The 16059-nt window shown below is 45.3% G+C and overlaps 1 protein-coding gene across 3 annotated transcripts in view; it reads right to left on the reverse strand.

Annotated features, from left to right (window-relative positions):
• Window positions 1-13096, reverse strand: part of KREMEN1 (kringle containing transmembrane protein 1) — a 72016-nt gene extending 58920 nt beyond the window's left edge. For 2 of the 3 annotated variants that reach the window (XR_008993860.1, XM_036908910.2), the window contains exon 1: window positions 12848-13096. Coding sequence is in view for 2 of the 3 variants with exons in the window: in XM_036908910.2 (XP_036764805.2) it covers window positions 12848-12944 (97 nt within the window). In the remaining variant the exon portion in view is untranslated. The remainder of the gene's footprint in view (window positions 1-12847) is intronic. The other variant, XM_036908911.2, reaches the window with a different exon arrangement.
• Window positions 13097-16059: the final 2963 nt, after the last annotated feature.

Consider the following 16059-nt stretch of genomic DNA (forward strand, 5'->3'; position numbering starts at 1 on the left):
ACCTCACAGAATTCTTCTGTTTGGCCTTACCTCTCCACTGGAAAACTCTGCATCTTTTGTTGTGGGGATTGAATGAAAACAGCCCTTAAGTTAAACATAAACCTGACAAAAACTTGGTAACAGGCCAGAAAAGTTCCTTGATAAAAACTTCCAAGGCTGGCATCAAAGCTCTCAGAGGATTAATTCTACATTTCTAAATTGGCAATTCCTTATCTTTTCCCCATCACCCAAACCCTCCAAAGTACAGCATACGGCTATCATTTTAAAAGTTGGAGATGCTAATTTTACTGACATTCCCTTGAGATAAGTAGAATCATATAAGGTACACACATATTCAGCTGAGAATCTTGAGCAAACCAGCTGATTTCTGTAGGACCTGCTGCCTTATAAAGGCCCCGATGGTAGCTAAGATCTGAGGGCAGGCTGCATTTGAGCGAAAGCTAATAAAAGCTCGCTGGAGTTTTCCCTCATAAAACTATTTTTGTTCATTACACTTGGAATTTAGAAGAAGGGCTTTAAGAAAAGATCAATAGACTTGGTGGCATATATATTCTCAATTTTAATATTTATACCTTAAAGTCCATAGGATCACACATAGTAACATGCTGTATGTGTAACTGTGTGAATATTTCAATTAATTTAGAGGCATGAGCCATAGGAGACCTAGAAATATTTTCAAATATATTTTCCACATTACAATTCGCAAAGTTGGCCTACCTAATGACTGACTGGGCAAGGGTTTAACAGTTTTCAGTTGCACACCCTGGGACAGAGGCTACAGCTTGCACCTAGTGAGGGACGGTGGTCACAAAGCAGAGACAGGGGCTGGACTTGCACTAACGTGGCCGTCTGACTGCAGAGGTTAGCCTCGCCTCCGTCAGCACAAGAGCCCTGCTCTGCTCTGGCTCTCACTTGGCTGTTCTCTGCTGCCTTCGTACACAGCCCATCCTTTCTGCAATTCGAGTTTCTTTATCCCTGAAATGAGGGGGGTTGGCTAGATCAGGAGTCTTAGTCATTTTAGGTACACACATAGACCTTTTGGAGACAGGGACCCACGCCCAGGACAAATATCATATATAAAACATCTCACTATTTCAGAAGTGCTCAGAGAGCTCCTGAAGCTCTTCTGTGCAGCCCCAAGACACATGAATTCCAAGTTAAGAAGCCCCTGAATGAGTGATATCTACAGAATATACACACACACACAAATGTATAGGATTGAATATTTACTTTCAAGGATTATGAAATCATTTAAACTAAATATATTTCTGCACAGAAAACTTCTAGCAACGATGTGGTACCAAATGGAAAGTGCATGTTAGTGGCTGGAGTCAAACCTCAGCTTTGAGGTTTATAAGCTACAGGCACTCAGCTAACCTCTTTGGGCCTCAGTTTCTTTACTTGTAAAATGAAGGATTATATTGGAAGAACTGGAGGATGTGCAAATAAAATGTCTAACATGTCACAGGTTCCTAATAAATTATTATGTAATTATAAAATTTTTTTTAAATAAACAAATTTTATTATAAATTTGAAACCATCATAATCTAGTTTATTCTGGTCTGAGAAATAATCATCTACAAAAGGCAACATAACATGGGTAGATAAGCACATCACTCTACTACAATTCTGTTTAAAGTTATCAGGTTACCACCAGGATAGAAAATATATATAGTCTGAGCCCTACATTGAATCCTGGCATTCAATGCATACGAGTAAGAAAAAAAGGTATAATGAAGCAAATAGGGTTTTCTTAATTGAAATTTCAACTGTAAATACTATGAAACTCATCTTTGTTTATGTGCTAATGATGTCATATAATTCAATATCTGTACTTATTTTAAGGGAGGGAAATACCAAGTTAACAGAGTCCCAAGCAGTTTAAGTCTGCCGGCTTACACATGCACTGCAATTTTTTAAAGTTCATGTTTAAAACTATAATGAGGTATCCTTTTAAAATAATTAAAACTTGACATATGTGAGATAGTGGTAGGAAAGCAGCAGTTAATCTAAAAGACATTCCATTCCTTGGTAAGATTTAAAAAGTTGAAGAATATGTTCTCAATGAAGCTCTGTAAGGTCATTCCCTAATTACACTATTTGTATGAAACCACACTATTGAAAATAGAAAATTTGTCTCATATTGAGTCTAGAATATTATTAGTTTTCTGGCAGAATTACTAGTTGGTTTTCTATATGTGATGCTTTTGAGAGTCACTGTTAATTCACTGTTAACATTAAACTCAAGTCTCTGTTCTATATAGGACCACTCAGCATCTCTACTGATCCTATGTTGGAAGAATCTGCCTGGTTTTAGCCTAATTTGGAACCAACACAGATCAATAAACAGTATGACATCATAAAATAAGACAGCAGAAAACATTTTATAATAGGAATATCTTCTGTTCTTTTAAAGATATCTCTAAAATCTGATAGCTGGGTAGATTATAGAAATACAAGGTTTAGTGGGGAAAAGCTCCTTTCAATATTTAGAAGGCAACACAACAGTGTTGTCAAATGTTTGCACAACACACCTACTCTGCTGGATTTCCAGTACAGATTGGTGTCCAGTGGGAACTCAAGGGTACGTCTTCAAAGCCCATGCTCCTGGGCAAAACCACCTTTTACCTTCAGACACTCAACAGCACTACAAGAATGCTTGTTTCGGTCACATGGAGCCCTGCAGTAAAGAGGCACATGGCTCTGAGAAGGAAGGTTCCCAGCCTTTTCCCACCCAAACATGGTTGAGTCAAGAGCAGTGATTCCCACGATTACATGGGATTAGGTTATCAGGTCTAGACTGGAAAGAAGATCGTTTACAGGGTGGGGGCGGGGGAGGGGGATGGTCCTCTATACACATAGTACATACAAAGAATCATTGGAATAAAGAGGAAATGATACCAGATAAGTAGCTGAACTGTGTGGTTTGAGCAAACCACCCAGACACTTTGAGCCTCTGTTTCTTCACCTTGTGAAAGAAGGGGATTTGAGCCAGATGGTCCCAGCATCCCTTTCCTTGAAACTCAGATTTCAAGATAGTAACAAAATGGGACTGAAGTTCAAAAGTCTGGGGTAGCATGACTGGGAAGGACTGATGGCTCAAATCTCTTCCAGACTTAAAATTCTCTAATCCTGCATGTTTCTGCAATGAAAGTGAGAATGCCACTGGAAAGAAAAGAACTCATCTCCCCTGTGGGCCCTTCCTCTGAAGAGAAGCTTATGCATTCTCTTTGTTTAGAAGGAACTTCATCTTCAACAAATAAATTGTGAGGAAAAAAGAAAAAGAGGGGAAACCTATAACCTAATAGAGACTTAGAGTCACATCACCTAAACGTGCCCTGCACAGATACTGACTTGAACTGTAAAACACACTAATGTGACAACAGGGAAATCTGAACACTGATTACTGACTGGATAGTTGATGATATTAAGGAATTACTGCTAATTTTTCTAGGTGTGAAAATGGTAATGGTACTTACTATGTTTTTTAAAAGAATTCTTACTTTTTAGAAATACATACTGAAATACAGATGAGAAGACATGCTATCTGAGATTTGTTACAAAATAATCTCTTTGGGGGACTGGAGCAGGTAGAAATGAAACAAGATTGGCCATGGTTGGTAGTTGTGGAGGCTGGGAGATGTACATATATGACTTCCTTAAACTCTTCTCTTTTTGCATGGGGTCTAAATTTCTCATAATGAAAATGTTTTAAAGGACATCTTGAAGATAGTTACTAACATGTTTTACAATTAATCCACCTTAGTTTCTTCTCAAGAACTATAAATAAACTCAGTCATCCATAAATTCAGTCATCTAAAATCAAGATAGACATTCACATAACATATTCTTAGATTATTGTTGTACTTTTGCCCAAAGTAGAATTGCCACAAAATAATCACTTTAATTTTTAAAGTTATCAGTAATTTTTTCATTAAAATATCTTTTAGATCTTCTTCTTCATTCATGTCCTTAAACAGTAACAGAAGAAAAGGCCAGGCCTCCCAATGTTATTTTAACTATAGGGCTTATACTTTTGGAAGGGAACTTGAGGTTTTCTATTTGAATTTCTAGTTTATTCATCTCTATTAACAGATGAAATATTTAATTACTTAAGAGACTATTCCAAGAAAAACTGAACCTACAGTAAGCATAGGACTAGACGTTTAAATTCAGAGACCCATGAAAACACTTCTTTTCCCATCTGACTCTCATCTTGAATATGCTCCACTCCTACCCATGTAGACCCACATGCCATGATTATCACTGTGAAGTAAATGTGTTTCTACCAGGAACAGTCACCATGAATATGCAGTAGTGCTTAAGGAATTTATATTTATTGCTTAGGATATTATAAACACATAGAATCATCAAACTGAAGACCAAAAGATCGCTTTTGAGAAAGAGTCTAGCTCTCCAGTAGAGCGTGATCAGGCCCGGCCTCGGTGAAGGAATGCACCCACTTACTCAGAAGTCACTGGCTTAGCACTATTCTAATTAATTTCATTAATTAACCATGGATTTTACTGCCAAGTCCACCAGAATATATTCCATCACATTTTGGTGATATACCTTTCTCAATATAATATTTGAGTACAAATGGGTCTACTTCAATCTTGAAATATTGAAGAATCTTGAAAATTTTCACACTGGAAATAGTTTTCATATAAGGTAACAGGAAGCATAAGATGTTCTAAATCTCAAAGTCCAGTTCTCTGATGCATGATAAGTCAACTCTAAACAAAAAGGCAGAGCACTGTTCAAGGCTCAGACCGAGAACAGAGAGCACTATGCTCCTACAGAAACCAGGGACCCTAAAACAAGTCCCTCAGGTCCTGTGAAACTTGATCACCTTCAACAGTAATTGTTCAAGAAGCTCCTGGTCCTGCTTCCACTAGCCTGTGAATTTCTTGAGCATCTCACTCATCTTCATATCCTCAGCAATTACAGACCACACAGAAGGTGTCTCATAAATGTTAGATGAATAACAAATGCAGGTGTATGATGAACTAGGGGTTAAAAAAACCCATTACAGACATACTCAGAGTGTCCCAGTTTCCTCTCCAATTTATGTCTCTAGGCTGGCAATCATGACTTACCTAGCAATGACCTGTGAGAAGTTCCAGAAAAGTTTAGGTAAATCAAATATTTGAAAATCAAACACTTGCTATTTAAACCAGGGGAATCTGCTATTGAAAGGAAATCTATGGTGAAGCCATTTGTAATAGGGAATAATCAACCCCCTTTGCAATGAAGGTATGTTTTTATATTCTGAGTTTGCTTTAAGCAGGAGACAGCTGGCTCAAATCTACACTGCTTCATCATCTCTTGAGCAACCTATTTCACATTGTCTGAAACTCTCAATCAGTCTAAAAGGAGATAAATGAACTGATATAATCCAGCTTCTGGACAAGTTTCATCAACATTGCCTGTGCCCTATTTTTAATTTCAGATGGCAAGAAAGTTCCCCAATAATTGAGTCCTGGAGGGCAGCCAATGCTCCATGGAAGCCAGGCTCTGGGCCATTCGGTTTCCCTTGGTTCATAGAGGATGACCAAATAATACAAGAGTTCTTGAGTGGGGAGCTGACTACCAGTCAACAGCATATCTCTGCAGCACATCTTTAAAGTCAAAGCTGCAGCAACGAACTTGTGGTCTTCTATGAACTGGCACAGGGATAAGTCCTAGTCAGAGATGCTGGCACACATCAGCATCTTGTTAGCTGGTCCCAAAATAAAAATATAACTCAAGTGACAAATTTCAGAAGTTCTGAACTGGCCAGGGAGATAATTTGGGTCAGAATGAAGGACTCAGTGTAGCACTAGCTCCTTAACTGGAACAAGGAGGGCTGTCATCTCTGTCCACCCAGAGCAATAAGGGCAGATGGCGGCCAACAGCTTGATTTGACAGCTTAAATTTCCATGTAATGGTTCATGGACCTAGAGTAAGGTTGCCAGACTTAGCAAATGAAAAATACAGGATGCCTAGGTAAATCTGAATTTCAGATAAACAACAAATAATTTTTAAGGTATTTCTAAATATGTTGTGAGAGAGACTTATACAAAACAATTTTCCATTTTTTATCTGAAATTTAAATTCAACTTAAAATTGAGGGCCCTGTATTTAATTTGGCAATCTTACTCTAGAGACAGTAGACATACAGTATATCACAAGCATCCTCATTTCATTAAGATTTCTGAAACACTCTCCACAGAAGTGCTTAAGGAGCTTAAGGACATGGATAATAAAGAATCTACTTAAGAGAGAAAAAAGTTGTTGATCAGCGTTGACTGCTCCTAGGTCACAGTGAAGGGAGGGACAAAACAGGTTTGGCCAGAGTTTCTCAACCTCAGCACCACAGACATTTGAGGCCGGACAATCCTTTGGTGTAGGAGTTGTGCTGTGCATTCAAGGATGCTAGCAGCATCCCTGGCCTCTAGCAGCTAGATGCCAATAGCATGCCCCATCCCACCCCACCCCACTGCACCCCACCCTGACTTGTGACAATCAAAAACCTCTCCAGATATTGCCAAATGTTCCCCAGGGGCAAAATCTCCTCCAGTAGAAACCACTGAATTAGAAGAAATGGTCAAATAAACAGAAAATGTCGTCCATTAACTGGCGGTCATATAACAAAAGATTCTCCTCAAGGGAGAATTTTTCAGCTCTCCGCAGGCCCCCTCAAGCCCATAACAAAGATGAGAGGCCCAGTCATTTCAGCTAAGACCATCAGATACCCTTCATCTGTCAGAGGCACTAGAGAAGGACCATTGGTGAGCCAAGCCAACGAATCTGCATGGCAGTGCGCACAGCACGGTAAGCAGGGTGTCGCATCCAGCCTTTGAAGATGTTCCTTTTAAGTTAACCTCCCTTCCAACTAAACTTTTTCCAAATCTCTTCCTGCCATTTGGAAGTTGAGTGATTCTCAGCTGAAAAGGCCTGTATATACGAGGTGCAGATGGCAGCAGTTACAGCCCTCACCAGATGCTGCAGCCTCTAATTTGATTGAAAGGATATAATTAGACAACAGAAACACTTTAATGAAAGAGCAAAACATGGAGGGAGGGAAGGATTGAAGGCCCTTAACTGATGCCAAGACACCCACCAGTAATAGAGGCTTTGAGTCTGGGGAAAGGGAAGGGGAAAGCCCCTTAAAAGGACAGTCCCCATCCTGTTTATTTCCCCATAGACACAGGAATAGGGATTTTATTATTGTAGATTTCCACTGTATTTTATGTGGGAACAATCTGATTAAAACCAGAAGAGTCTTCAGAAGAACATCAAAGAAAAACAAATATGGCTTCTGTGGTCATTATTAAAAAATATTTTTACCAGCCCAATAATTTTCTTTGAAGATGAATTTTTATAGATTGAGCAGCAGCAAGTAATTTAAATACTGTGATGGCACTGGTTAACAATCCCCACTATTCTAGAAGAAAAGTGCTTGACTGCCATGTGTTCATCCAACGCTAGGACACCAAGGGACAGGAAGAGCCATTCAACCTGTTAGGAAGGTATAAAGAAACCATGCAGGGTTCTTCCCAGTGCTAATGCTGCAACCATTTTGAAGCATTTTAAAAAGTTGCCTGTGCTGTTTTTACTCTTTCCTAGTTTTCAAGCTTTGAGTATCTTGGTCTGGTTCCAACCGAGAATCTGACCAAACTGAAAGACACCCAGCCCTGAATCTGAAGCTGCTAATATGGTGTGACACCCGGGTTTGGAAGTGGTTGCAGCCTCCTCAGCCCACTAGAAATAGGGGCCCGCCCTTGTGGCAAATTGGACAATAAAAGTTTAAGGCTTTGGCTACCTGCCAGGGATTAAATCAGTGACAAGAAAGTCTAGAAGCTGGGTAGCCCCAAGAGGATTGCCATGTTAGGTGACCTAAAATCTTTTGTCTGAAAGGTTCTCCCTAGGATTCAACTTCATTCCTCTTCAAACCGATACCAGTCCAGGCTAGGGAGGTGCTTAGAAAGAGGATTTTATAAGGGGAGGGGGGAGATTTCCTTAGAGAAGAAGGCAGTTTCTGCAGTGACTATTTTTGAGGAGTATGGGGACCCCTCTGACATTTCTACAATGGCCTCCCCTTTCCCTGTTCAGTACAAATTCAGGATAATGCCTCAGAGGTGAGGTCTGGGGAGGACACAGTCCACCTTCAGAGGAAGACACTGAACACAACTGAGAGAGAGTGACCTGCTGCTCCTCCTAGAGTACTTCCGGGTTCCAACTGGCTTCTCAAAGTCAGACTGAATATGGAATCTTTTGCCCCCCATTCAGGGGCTACACAGTGAGCCTGCCAAAAACTAACCTGCAGGTGGCATCAGGGGGCTTGGGGAGATCTCGTCTCAAAACCGGTACAGGAGTTTTCAAAGGGACACATTCACTTCCTCCTCGGTTGTCCTTTACTCAGGAGGCAAAAACTCAAGGCAACAGCTACAGATCCAAACTTCTGGCCTTGCTCAAGTGTTTTGCATTAACTGTTCCACAGTACAGACACAATCAACTTGGTATGTTTGAATGTTTCATTTTGTTTTTTTCAAAAATGTTTTAATTAAAACAAAATAATCAGCCATGCTAAGCACACTGTTGTTTTTTTTAAAGGCCGCTTTAAAAATGATGATTGGACCACAGAAGTAAAATTCAACTGTTTAGGAATGTGATAGAAGGTTGTTTTCGTCGACGTCTTCTTTTTCCCCCACCCCCAGCTGTTTTTTGTGTCTCAGGCTGGTGCCACCTGCTGCCTGGGCTTTCCTCTGAGAAACAGATCTCTCAACGATCTGTTCCAAGCAATATCTGCATAGTTGAACAAACCATGGCCAGTTCCAAGGCAGGCACTATTTTCTTTATGCAGTGCACACCAAACCATACTGAATTTCTTTTTAAAGCATTTTTTTAAAAGTCTTATTAAAGATCCAAATGTATGTGCATGAACTTCCCCCACAATTATCTTTTTTAAAAACTGTGGTAAAACATACAGAACTTAAAATTTACCACTGTAGCCATTTCCCAGATGTCACTTAAAGTTAGTTAATAGTAAAAGGTAAAAGGTTCATTCATTCACCAAAATCAAGCCTCCTTGTCACCTTTCCAGATCAGTGAACACAGGAAAAATCAATGCATGTGGACGTAGGCAAGAAGTTGGCAGAGCCTGTGGGCCACATATGGCCCACTGCCTGTGTTTGTATGGCCCATGAGCAAAGAATGGTTTTTAAAACTGTAAATCGTTGAAAACAATCAGAAGAACAATTTTTTGTGACATATAAAATTTACATGAAATTCAAATTTCAGTAACCGTAAAGTTTTATGGGAACACAGCCACACCCATTCATTTACATTTATCTATGGCTGCATTTGCCCTATAAAGTCAAAGTTAAATAACTGCCACAAAGACAGTATGTGGCCCACAAGCCCAAATTTACTGTCTGGGCCTTTATGAAAAATGTTTGCCAATACCTGACCTGGCGCCTCAGATGGCATTACAGGCTCAAAACTCAAAACTAAAGATAGATATTGCCCATCACCAAAAATCCATAATCTGTATATTACATAGTTCCTTAAAACAATGTTTTATCTTCACCATTTATTACTGTTGATAGAACTATGCTAAATCATGAGTGAGTGTATCAATAATACCCACAGGAACTGCTATTATTAGTGAGGCAACTTGCTATTTATTAGTGAGACAAAATGGAACTTTCTTGTTTTAAGATTTATAAAAGGTCTCATTGCACATCTCAAACATTTAAATAACTTTGTCTAGGGGTAAAAACAAATTTTCAACACAAGATCAGAATTCTTTGATATCAGGTCAGTTTTGAAAGTTTTATGTTTCTTAAAATACTCAAAGCATAAAAATAACAGGTATGCATGCCAGTCCACTTCTCTCCTTTCAGCCCCTATGTTACACACAGATAATTCTATTAACATCTGTGAAGTCACCAAGAGGGGCAGAGCTCTGTGCAGTATGAAGCTCTCACTATTAACTGAATTCATAGGTTTTATGGCAAGACATATTACTGGCTAGTGGGACGAATTCTAGACGAGAAGTCAGCAGAGAATGTGCATCAACTATAAAAGGTGCTCACAGCAAATGTAACCTGAGTTGAGCTTTGTTCAAGCCCCCTGATAGCCCCCCAAATTCAGTGAAACACCCAAGCAGGTAGTTTGCCTTAGGAGGAAAATTCAAATAACTGAAATCCACCCAGTTTTCCCTGTTTTTCCTACCCCTTGGCTCTCGCCTGCAGGTCAGTAAATTCCAGAGGGGGGCCCAATTTGGAAAGCCTATCAGCACTGTGGTCCTGGTTGCCTTCCTCCTTGAAAAAGGAGTCTAGATTCCACCATTAAACTCTGTCTTCCTTCTTATCAGTTGTGAGGGAAGAGAATCTCAAAGAATTAAGAGAAGGGAGATCTTTGGGGTTGACTACACACTGTAATTAGAAGTAGCATGGATGAGGTACGAGCTGTTTTTATAAAGTCAGCATTCAAAAATGCAAACCACCAGTAATTTGAATATTACAAATTGTGCAGAATGTAAGTATTGAAACAATCTTTTCCATCCACAAAATTTTGGGGAAAATTACAGTATCAAAAAATATAAAATGGCAAGTTGGGCATATCTTCAGAGTGAAACATGTTTTTTATCGGAAAGGATTTTAAAAACTAGTGGGTAGGCTCTAGATGGGATGTGATGCTGGGGACCATGCAGTATCTCCCTAAAACAGCTTCTGGAACTAAAGAGGAAAAGTCACAAAAGCACTAATGTAGCAGGTGGGTAAGAAGAGCTGGTGAGGCTCACTGAATGGGGAATTTGGGTCACTTATCATAAATAATTTCACAATGGTTATTTATTTGTCCCTGCCTCAGACTCCCAAATAAAAGCACACCAAGGTTTGAGGTTCAAACTACACAAGAGCTGCAGCATTTAACCTTTCCTAGCAAAGCAAAGGTGCTTGAAAAGAGGGTACCACCTTCTAATAAGCGTGAGCACAGTTGTCTCATTTACCACCCTTCAGAGCAATAGCCCTTTCCAAAGGAGGAACCAGTTTATTTCTACCATACCTCTCTCTCCCAGAGGACATTAAATCCTGACCACACAGATGACAGAGCAGAGTTAAGGGGTTACTAGGTTACAGTTATGTTGACACATCCTGGCTCTCGGAACGTTCCTCCTTTACCCCTCGCATAGGGCAAACAGCACAAGTGATCAAACTTCTGTAGAAGTTTTTGTAGAAGTCCCCTAGAAGGCCGTTGGTCACTCAGAAACCACTTTCTAAGCCCAAGGTTTACAGCATTTGGAGACCCTCCCCCTTCTACTGATTTAAAGTCAAGCTGTGACTTTTACAGGGATTAATCAGACTGGAATCTCATAGCATTCCCAGGGCAAATGAGGTATCCAGCACTTGGTGAACTGCGAAGCACTATAAAAAGTATTATTAAAATATGTTTATTGACTGCCTTCTATATGTGGATGTATTACCTGCAGTATATCCTTTAATCTTCACAACACCCTGCAAGGGAGTCATCATTATTGCTCCTTTACAGATGAAGAAACTGAGGCTCAGAGGGCTGAAGGCATGACCCAAAGTCACACAGAAAGTGACAACACCAGGTCCTATCTTTTCCACTAATCCAAGCTAGTAAGTAAAGCAATTCTGAGTTTTCTTTCAGCAGCAAAATCCTGTCTTTCCAACATCACAGCCTGCAACTCTGGATGGAGAAGGAACGCAAAGGCCGGTTTTCCTACTCGGGCAAACCGGTAATGAACTCTTCCAGGCCCTTTCACGAATGCCCAATTCTCAACACCCGAACAACCTGCAGAGAAATGTAGCTGGGACAGACAACGCCCTCTTGCCTGCTCTTCAACTTGGAAAGAATTCTGATGCAAGCCAGGGTGTGTGTGGAAGCTAAGCAAAGTCCTAGCTTCCATCATGGTCCAAGGCCCCACCTCGGGAAGACTGGCCTTGGGCTTGGCCTGGCGACTGGGAGACTCTTTAAAATGTGGGGCTACCCAGGAAACGTGGCTCTGCACCGCACCGTCTGGATAAGCACTCTAAGCTCCGTAGGAATAAGTGTCCCATCAGCCCTTCCTTTCTTCCTCTCTCCAAGCTGGGCTAGCACCTGGGTCAGAGAGTAGTTCAAAGCCGCCCTGAGCGGTAGGCAGGGGGCGTCCCGGTTGGGTACGGGGAGAGGTCCTAGGACCCGGACCTGCCTCTTGCATTGCGGGCAAGTCACCTGGACTCCTCCCGAGGCAGAAATCAGTGTCGGCCAAGCGGACGCTGACCGGCCCCAAGCAGAGCGCCTGGGAGGGAGCGGAGGGAGAGCTAGGGGCGCGGGGGCGTCGTTGTGGGGCTTGCAGAGGGGACCCTCGTCGGTGTCGTTCTGGGGCTTGGGGAGGGGATGCAGCGTCTTGAGGTCGGTGGGATGAGGTAGAGGGCGTCCCGGCCCGAGGTGGTGGCTAAGAGACTTAAGGACGGGATCCCGGGAGGTTCTGGGGCAGCTGGGGCGTCCGGCCCGGGGAGAGCCGCTGAGGGACGGGAGCAGGGGGTCCCGGTTACTGAGCCAGAGCAGATGTCCCAGCCCACGCGTCGCTGAGGAGCTTGACCAAGGGGTCGCGGGGGGTACTGAGGCAGGGAGGGCGGCCAGGCCTGGGGGCGTCGCTGAGGTGCTCCCAGGTCCCGAGGCCGGTGGGCACCGGCCGAGCCCGGGGGCATCGCTGAGCGGTGTGGGGAGAGGGTCCTGAGGCAGAGGGGCCCGCGGACCCCGAGGAAATATCGCTGAGGGGCTTGGAGAAGGAGTCCCGGAAAGCGGGGCAGGCTCCGCGCAGGGCAGGCGCCGGGGGTCTCTCACTCACCGGGTCCGGGGCCGAGGCCGGGGCTGGGCGCGGGCCGGGCCGCCAGCGTGAGCGCGGCGGCGGAGAGCAGGGCGAGGCGAGCGGCGGGCGGCGCCATGGGCCGTCAGTGCGGGGCCCCGGGGCGCGGCCCGGGGGAGAGGGGGCAGCGCGGGTAGCCGGGGGCGGCCATGGGAGCGGGACTCGGGGCTCGGGCGTGGCCCCGCCCCGCCCCGCCCTCCCCGGCGCAGCCACCGCCCCGGCCGCCCGCGGCCGCCCGGCTCCGCAGAGAGGCCCGAGGGGCGGAGCCAGCTGCGCACGCCCTCCCGCCCCGCCCGCGCGCCGCGCCTGCCACTCAGCGCGGGCCCTGCGCCCCGCCTCACCTGCGCCCGCCCCCCGCAGGGCACTTTATTGGTCCGACCGAGGGGCGGGGCCAGCAGGTGAGGGGCGGGGTCCTGGGCCCGGCCTCCGAGTCCCCAAGCGGAGGTTTGGCCCGGCTGGAGCGGGTCGTGCCCTCAGTGACCTCTGAGCTACCCTCACCCGGGTCGTGACCCACACGCGGGCTCAACCTCAGCGGTAATAATCAGAACAGCAGTTTGCAAACCTCTTTTCCCGGCTTGGTTCATCGCAGTGGTTAAATAACGTGTGCTTTGGTGTCTGCCTGTCGGGGTTCATACCCACTCTGTCACCTTTAAGACCTTGGGCAGGTTTTAATGAAAAATAGCTCTTACTTCGATTCCTCATCTGTTAAACGGGGGGCGTTGATAACAACTACCCAAAGCACTTGTACTACATGAGACGATGCCTGGGAACTTTTGCACACTAGGAGCTTAGGAATGTCGAGTCCCTTTCACCATCCCAGTTCTAGCTGCCACACAGGATGGAGCATACTGAGCCCTGGTTCTGAATCCTCTTGCCCATCCTTTGACAACTGGGGTAATTCTCCTGCTCTGTCTGGGCCTCAGTCACGTGCAAAACGGTATTCGCAAGATTAGATGAGCTAGAAGCAAGCAAAGTGCCCGACGCAAAGTCAAGCGGATGGGCAGTGATGCTTTCTTACGGACGGTCCAGGGATAACGAGTCCAGAGAGCTTGTGGCTTGCGTAAACTCTCGGCCCCCACCGGGCAGGACCTCGCCCCGCGCCAAGGTCTTCCCCGGATGGGCTCGGGGTCGGTGGCGGGCCTCCCTCCTCCCCAGCACACCCTAGGCAGAGATTTTCTCTCGGCTTCTGTCTAAAGCGCCATTATGACGCCCCTCCGGGCAGGTCCGGGCGGCGCGCCGGGAGCTTTCAAGTCCCTGGTCCCGGGCTTGCAAGTGCGGGCCTGCGCCTGGCGCGGCTGCGGGAGCGTCTGCCCTCGTGCGCCGACTCGCTGCGCCTAGAGCGGGGCTGGGGCGGTCCCGGCCCCGCGGGGCTCCTGGCCCGCCTTAGAAACATCCGTCCCCCGTGCCCCCCCACACCCTCAGTCCCAAGGTCCGCCTCCCCGCAGCCCCTCCCAAACTGTTCCCAGGGCTGGGCCCCAAAGGCACAGCTGCCTTCCACCAGGCCTCTCATTCTCCATCGCTTTCCACCCACACGACCCAGTGACCCAAAACAAGTGCCTTGTTTTCACTGTGTCACTCCCGAGTTCAAGAATCCTGTGGGCTCCTGATTGGAGCAGGGAGCCACCCCCCACCACTCCCCAGCGAGGCCAGGTCTGGGGGACACACCCTCCACGTCCTGCCTGGTGTCTGCCACTCTTGCTCATCTTCTCCATCATCTTGAGCCCTTTCCTGCCTCCAAAACCACTCCGCTGGAGCTGGGGACTCTTCCCTTCTAACTTGTGCCACCGGCAGGCGCAGAAAGCGCGTGTGGAAGGAGAATTAAATGAGAACGTGCAGGTGAGACCACCAGCATAGACCAAGGCCTAAAGGGGGACCTTCCAACATTTAACAAATGCTCAGGGCAGAACAACATGCCAACAGCACCAGCAAGACAAGCCTCCTTTGAGAACTTACGGTCCAATAGCGGGGAGCAGCCTCAACCAACATGAAAATAATGTGAATTTCAGAGAACACCAAGTACTAGGAAGACAAGAAAACGGACAGAGAACAATCTGCAGTCAGTTTTAGAATGTTGAGGAAAGGTTTTTTCAAAGCAGGACACAGCTCTCCAGTTTACAAGTTTCACATCTCATCCTGGTTTCAGAGGAGGAAACATGAAGGGGCAAACAGGAGATTCAACACACGGTTCACTTGGCCAAGTCTGGAGATTGATGCCATTCACTTGTCATGCCCCTGTGCAGGTAGGCACCCCTACTGTGTGTGTACCAGCACCCTGCCAAGTTTGGCTCTCTTGGCCTTGATTACAACCAGAATGCGCCCAGTGAGAAATGAAAATGTGGGTCCCTTGTTCAAAATTATTAATAATTTCAAGGTGGTGAGCATTAAGCCAACTGTTAAACCAAGAGCATTAAACCAAGCGTGGGACCCTCCTAAGCTCAGGAACCCTATGTCGCTAGACAGGTTGCATGCCTATGAAGCTGGCTTGTACAGTAGAACTGAGAAATAGTGTGCAAGCCCATGCCTGCACTGGTTGTTAAGAGAAACATCCCTCTGTCCTTCCCCAGGCCTCCCTCCCCTCCTTTCCAGCTTAAAGCCCAGCACAGGTGATGGAAACAGTGCACAGAGGCTAAAAATACAGCTGCACAGGTCTAGGTCAGGGCACTTAATGGCTCAAGGTCTTTTGCTCAGTTATGTGGTCCTGGTCCCTGGCAAGAAGCAGCCTGAGATACTCATTTCAATGCTTCACATGCCTCAGTTGTTCTGCAGCTTCATTTCACGGAAAGAGTGAGGACACTGACTGTAACCCCCAGCCTCCAGGAAGATGTTGGTGTCTGTCTGTCTGTCTGCCTGCCTGTGGTCAGTAAGCAGGGCCTTCCATTCCTTGAAGAGCAGCAGGATTTGCTAAGAAGCTGGGAGATCTCAGCTGGTGGAGTTTGGGCAATCTGTTATCTTTGAAACTCCTGTTGAGATGATTGCTGCTCAAAGGGCAGTCGTGTAAAGAAGAGCCCTGGACAAGGAGCCTGATTATAAGGAGGGAAGCTTTTACTGAACTCAGGCAGGGTGCAGAGTTTGCTGTCACATTTCACATAATGCTCCCAGTAGGCCCACGACGGAGGCACCCTTGCCACCCACCTCATACAGAGTGGTGAAATGGCTTGCCCAAAGGTCACACAGTGGTAGAACTGGACTTTGAA

This window comes from Manis pentadactyla, chromosome 14 (assembly GCF_030020395.1).
Source record: "Manis pentadactyla isolate mManPen7 chromosome 14, mManPen7.hap1, whole genome shotgun sequence".
NCBI classification, from domain to species: Eukaryota; Metazoa; Chordata; class Mammalia; order Pholidota; family Manidae; genus Manis; species Manis pentadactyla.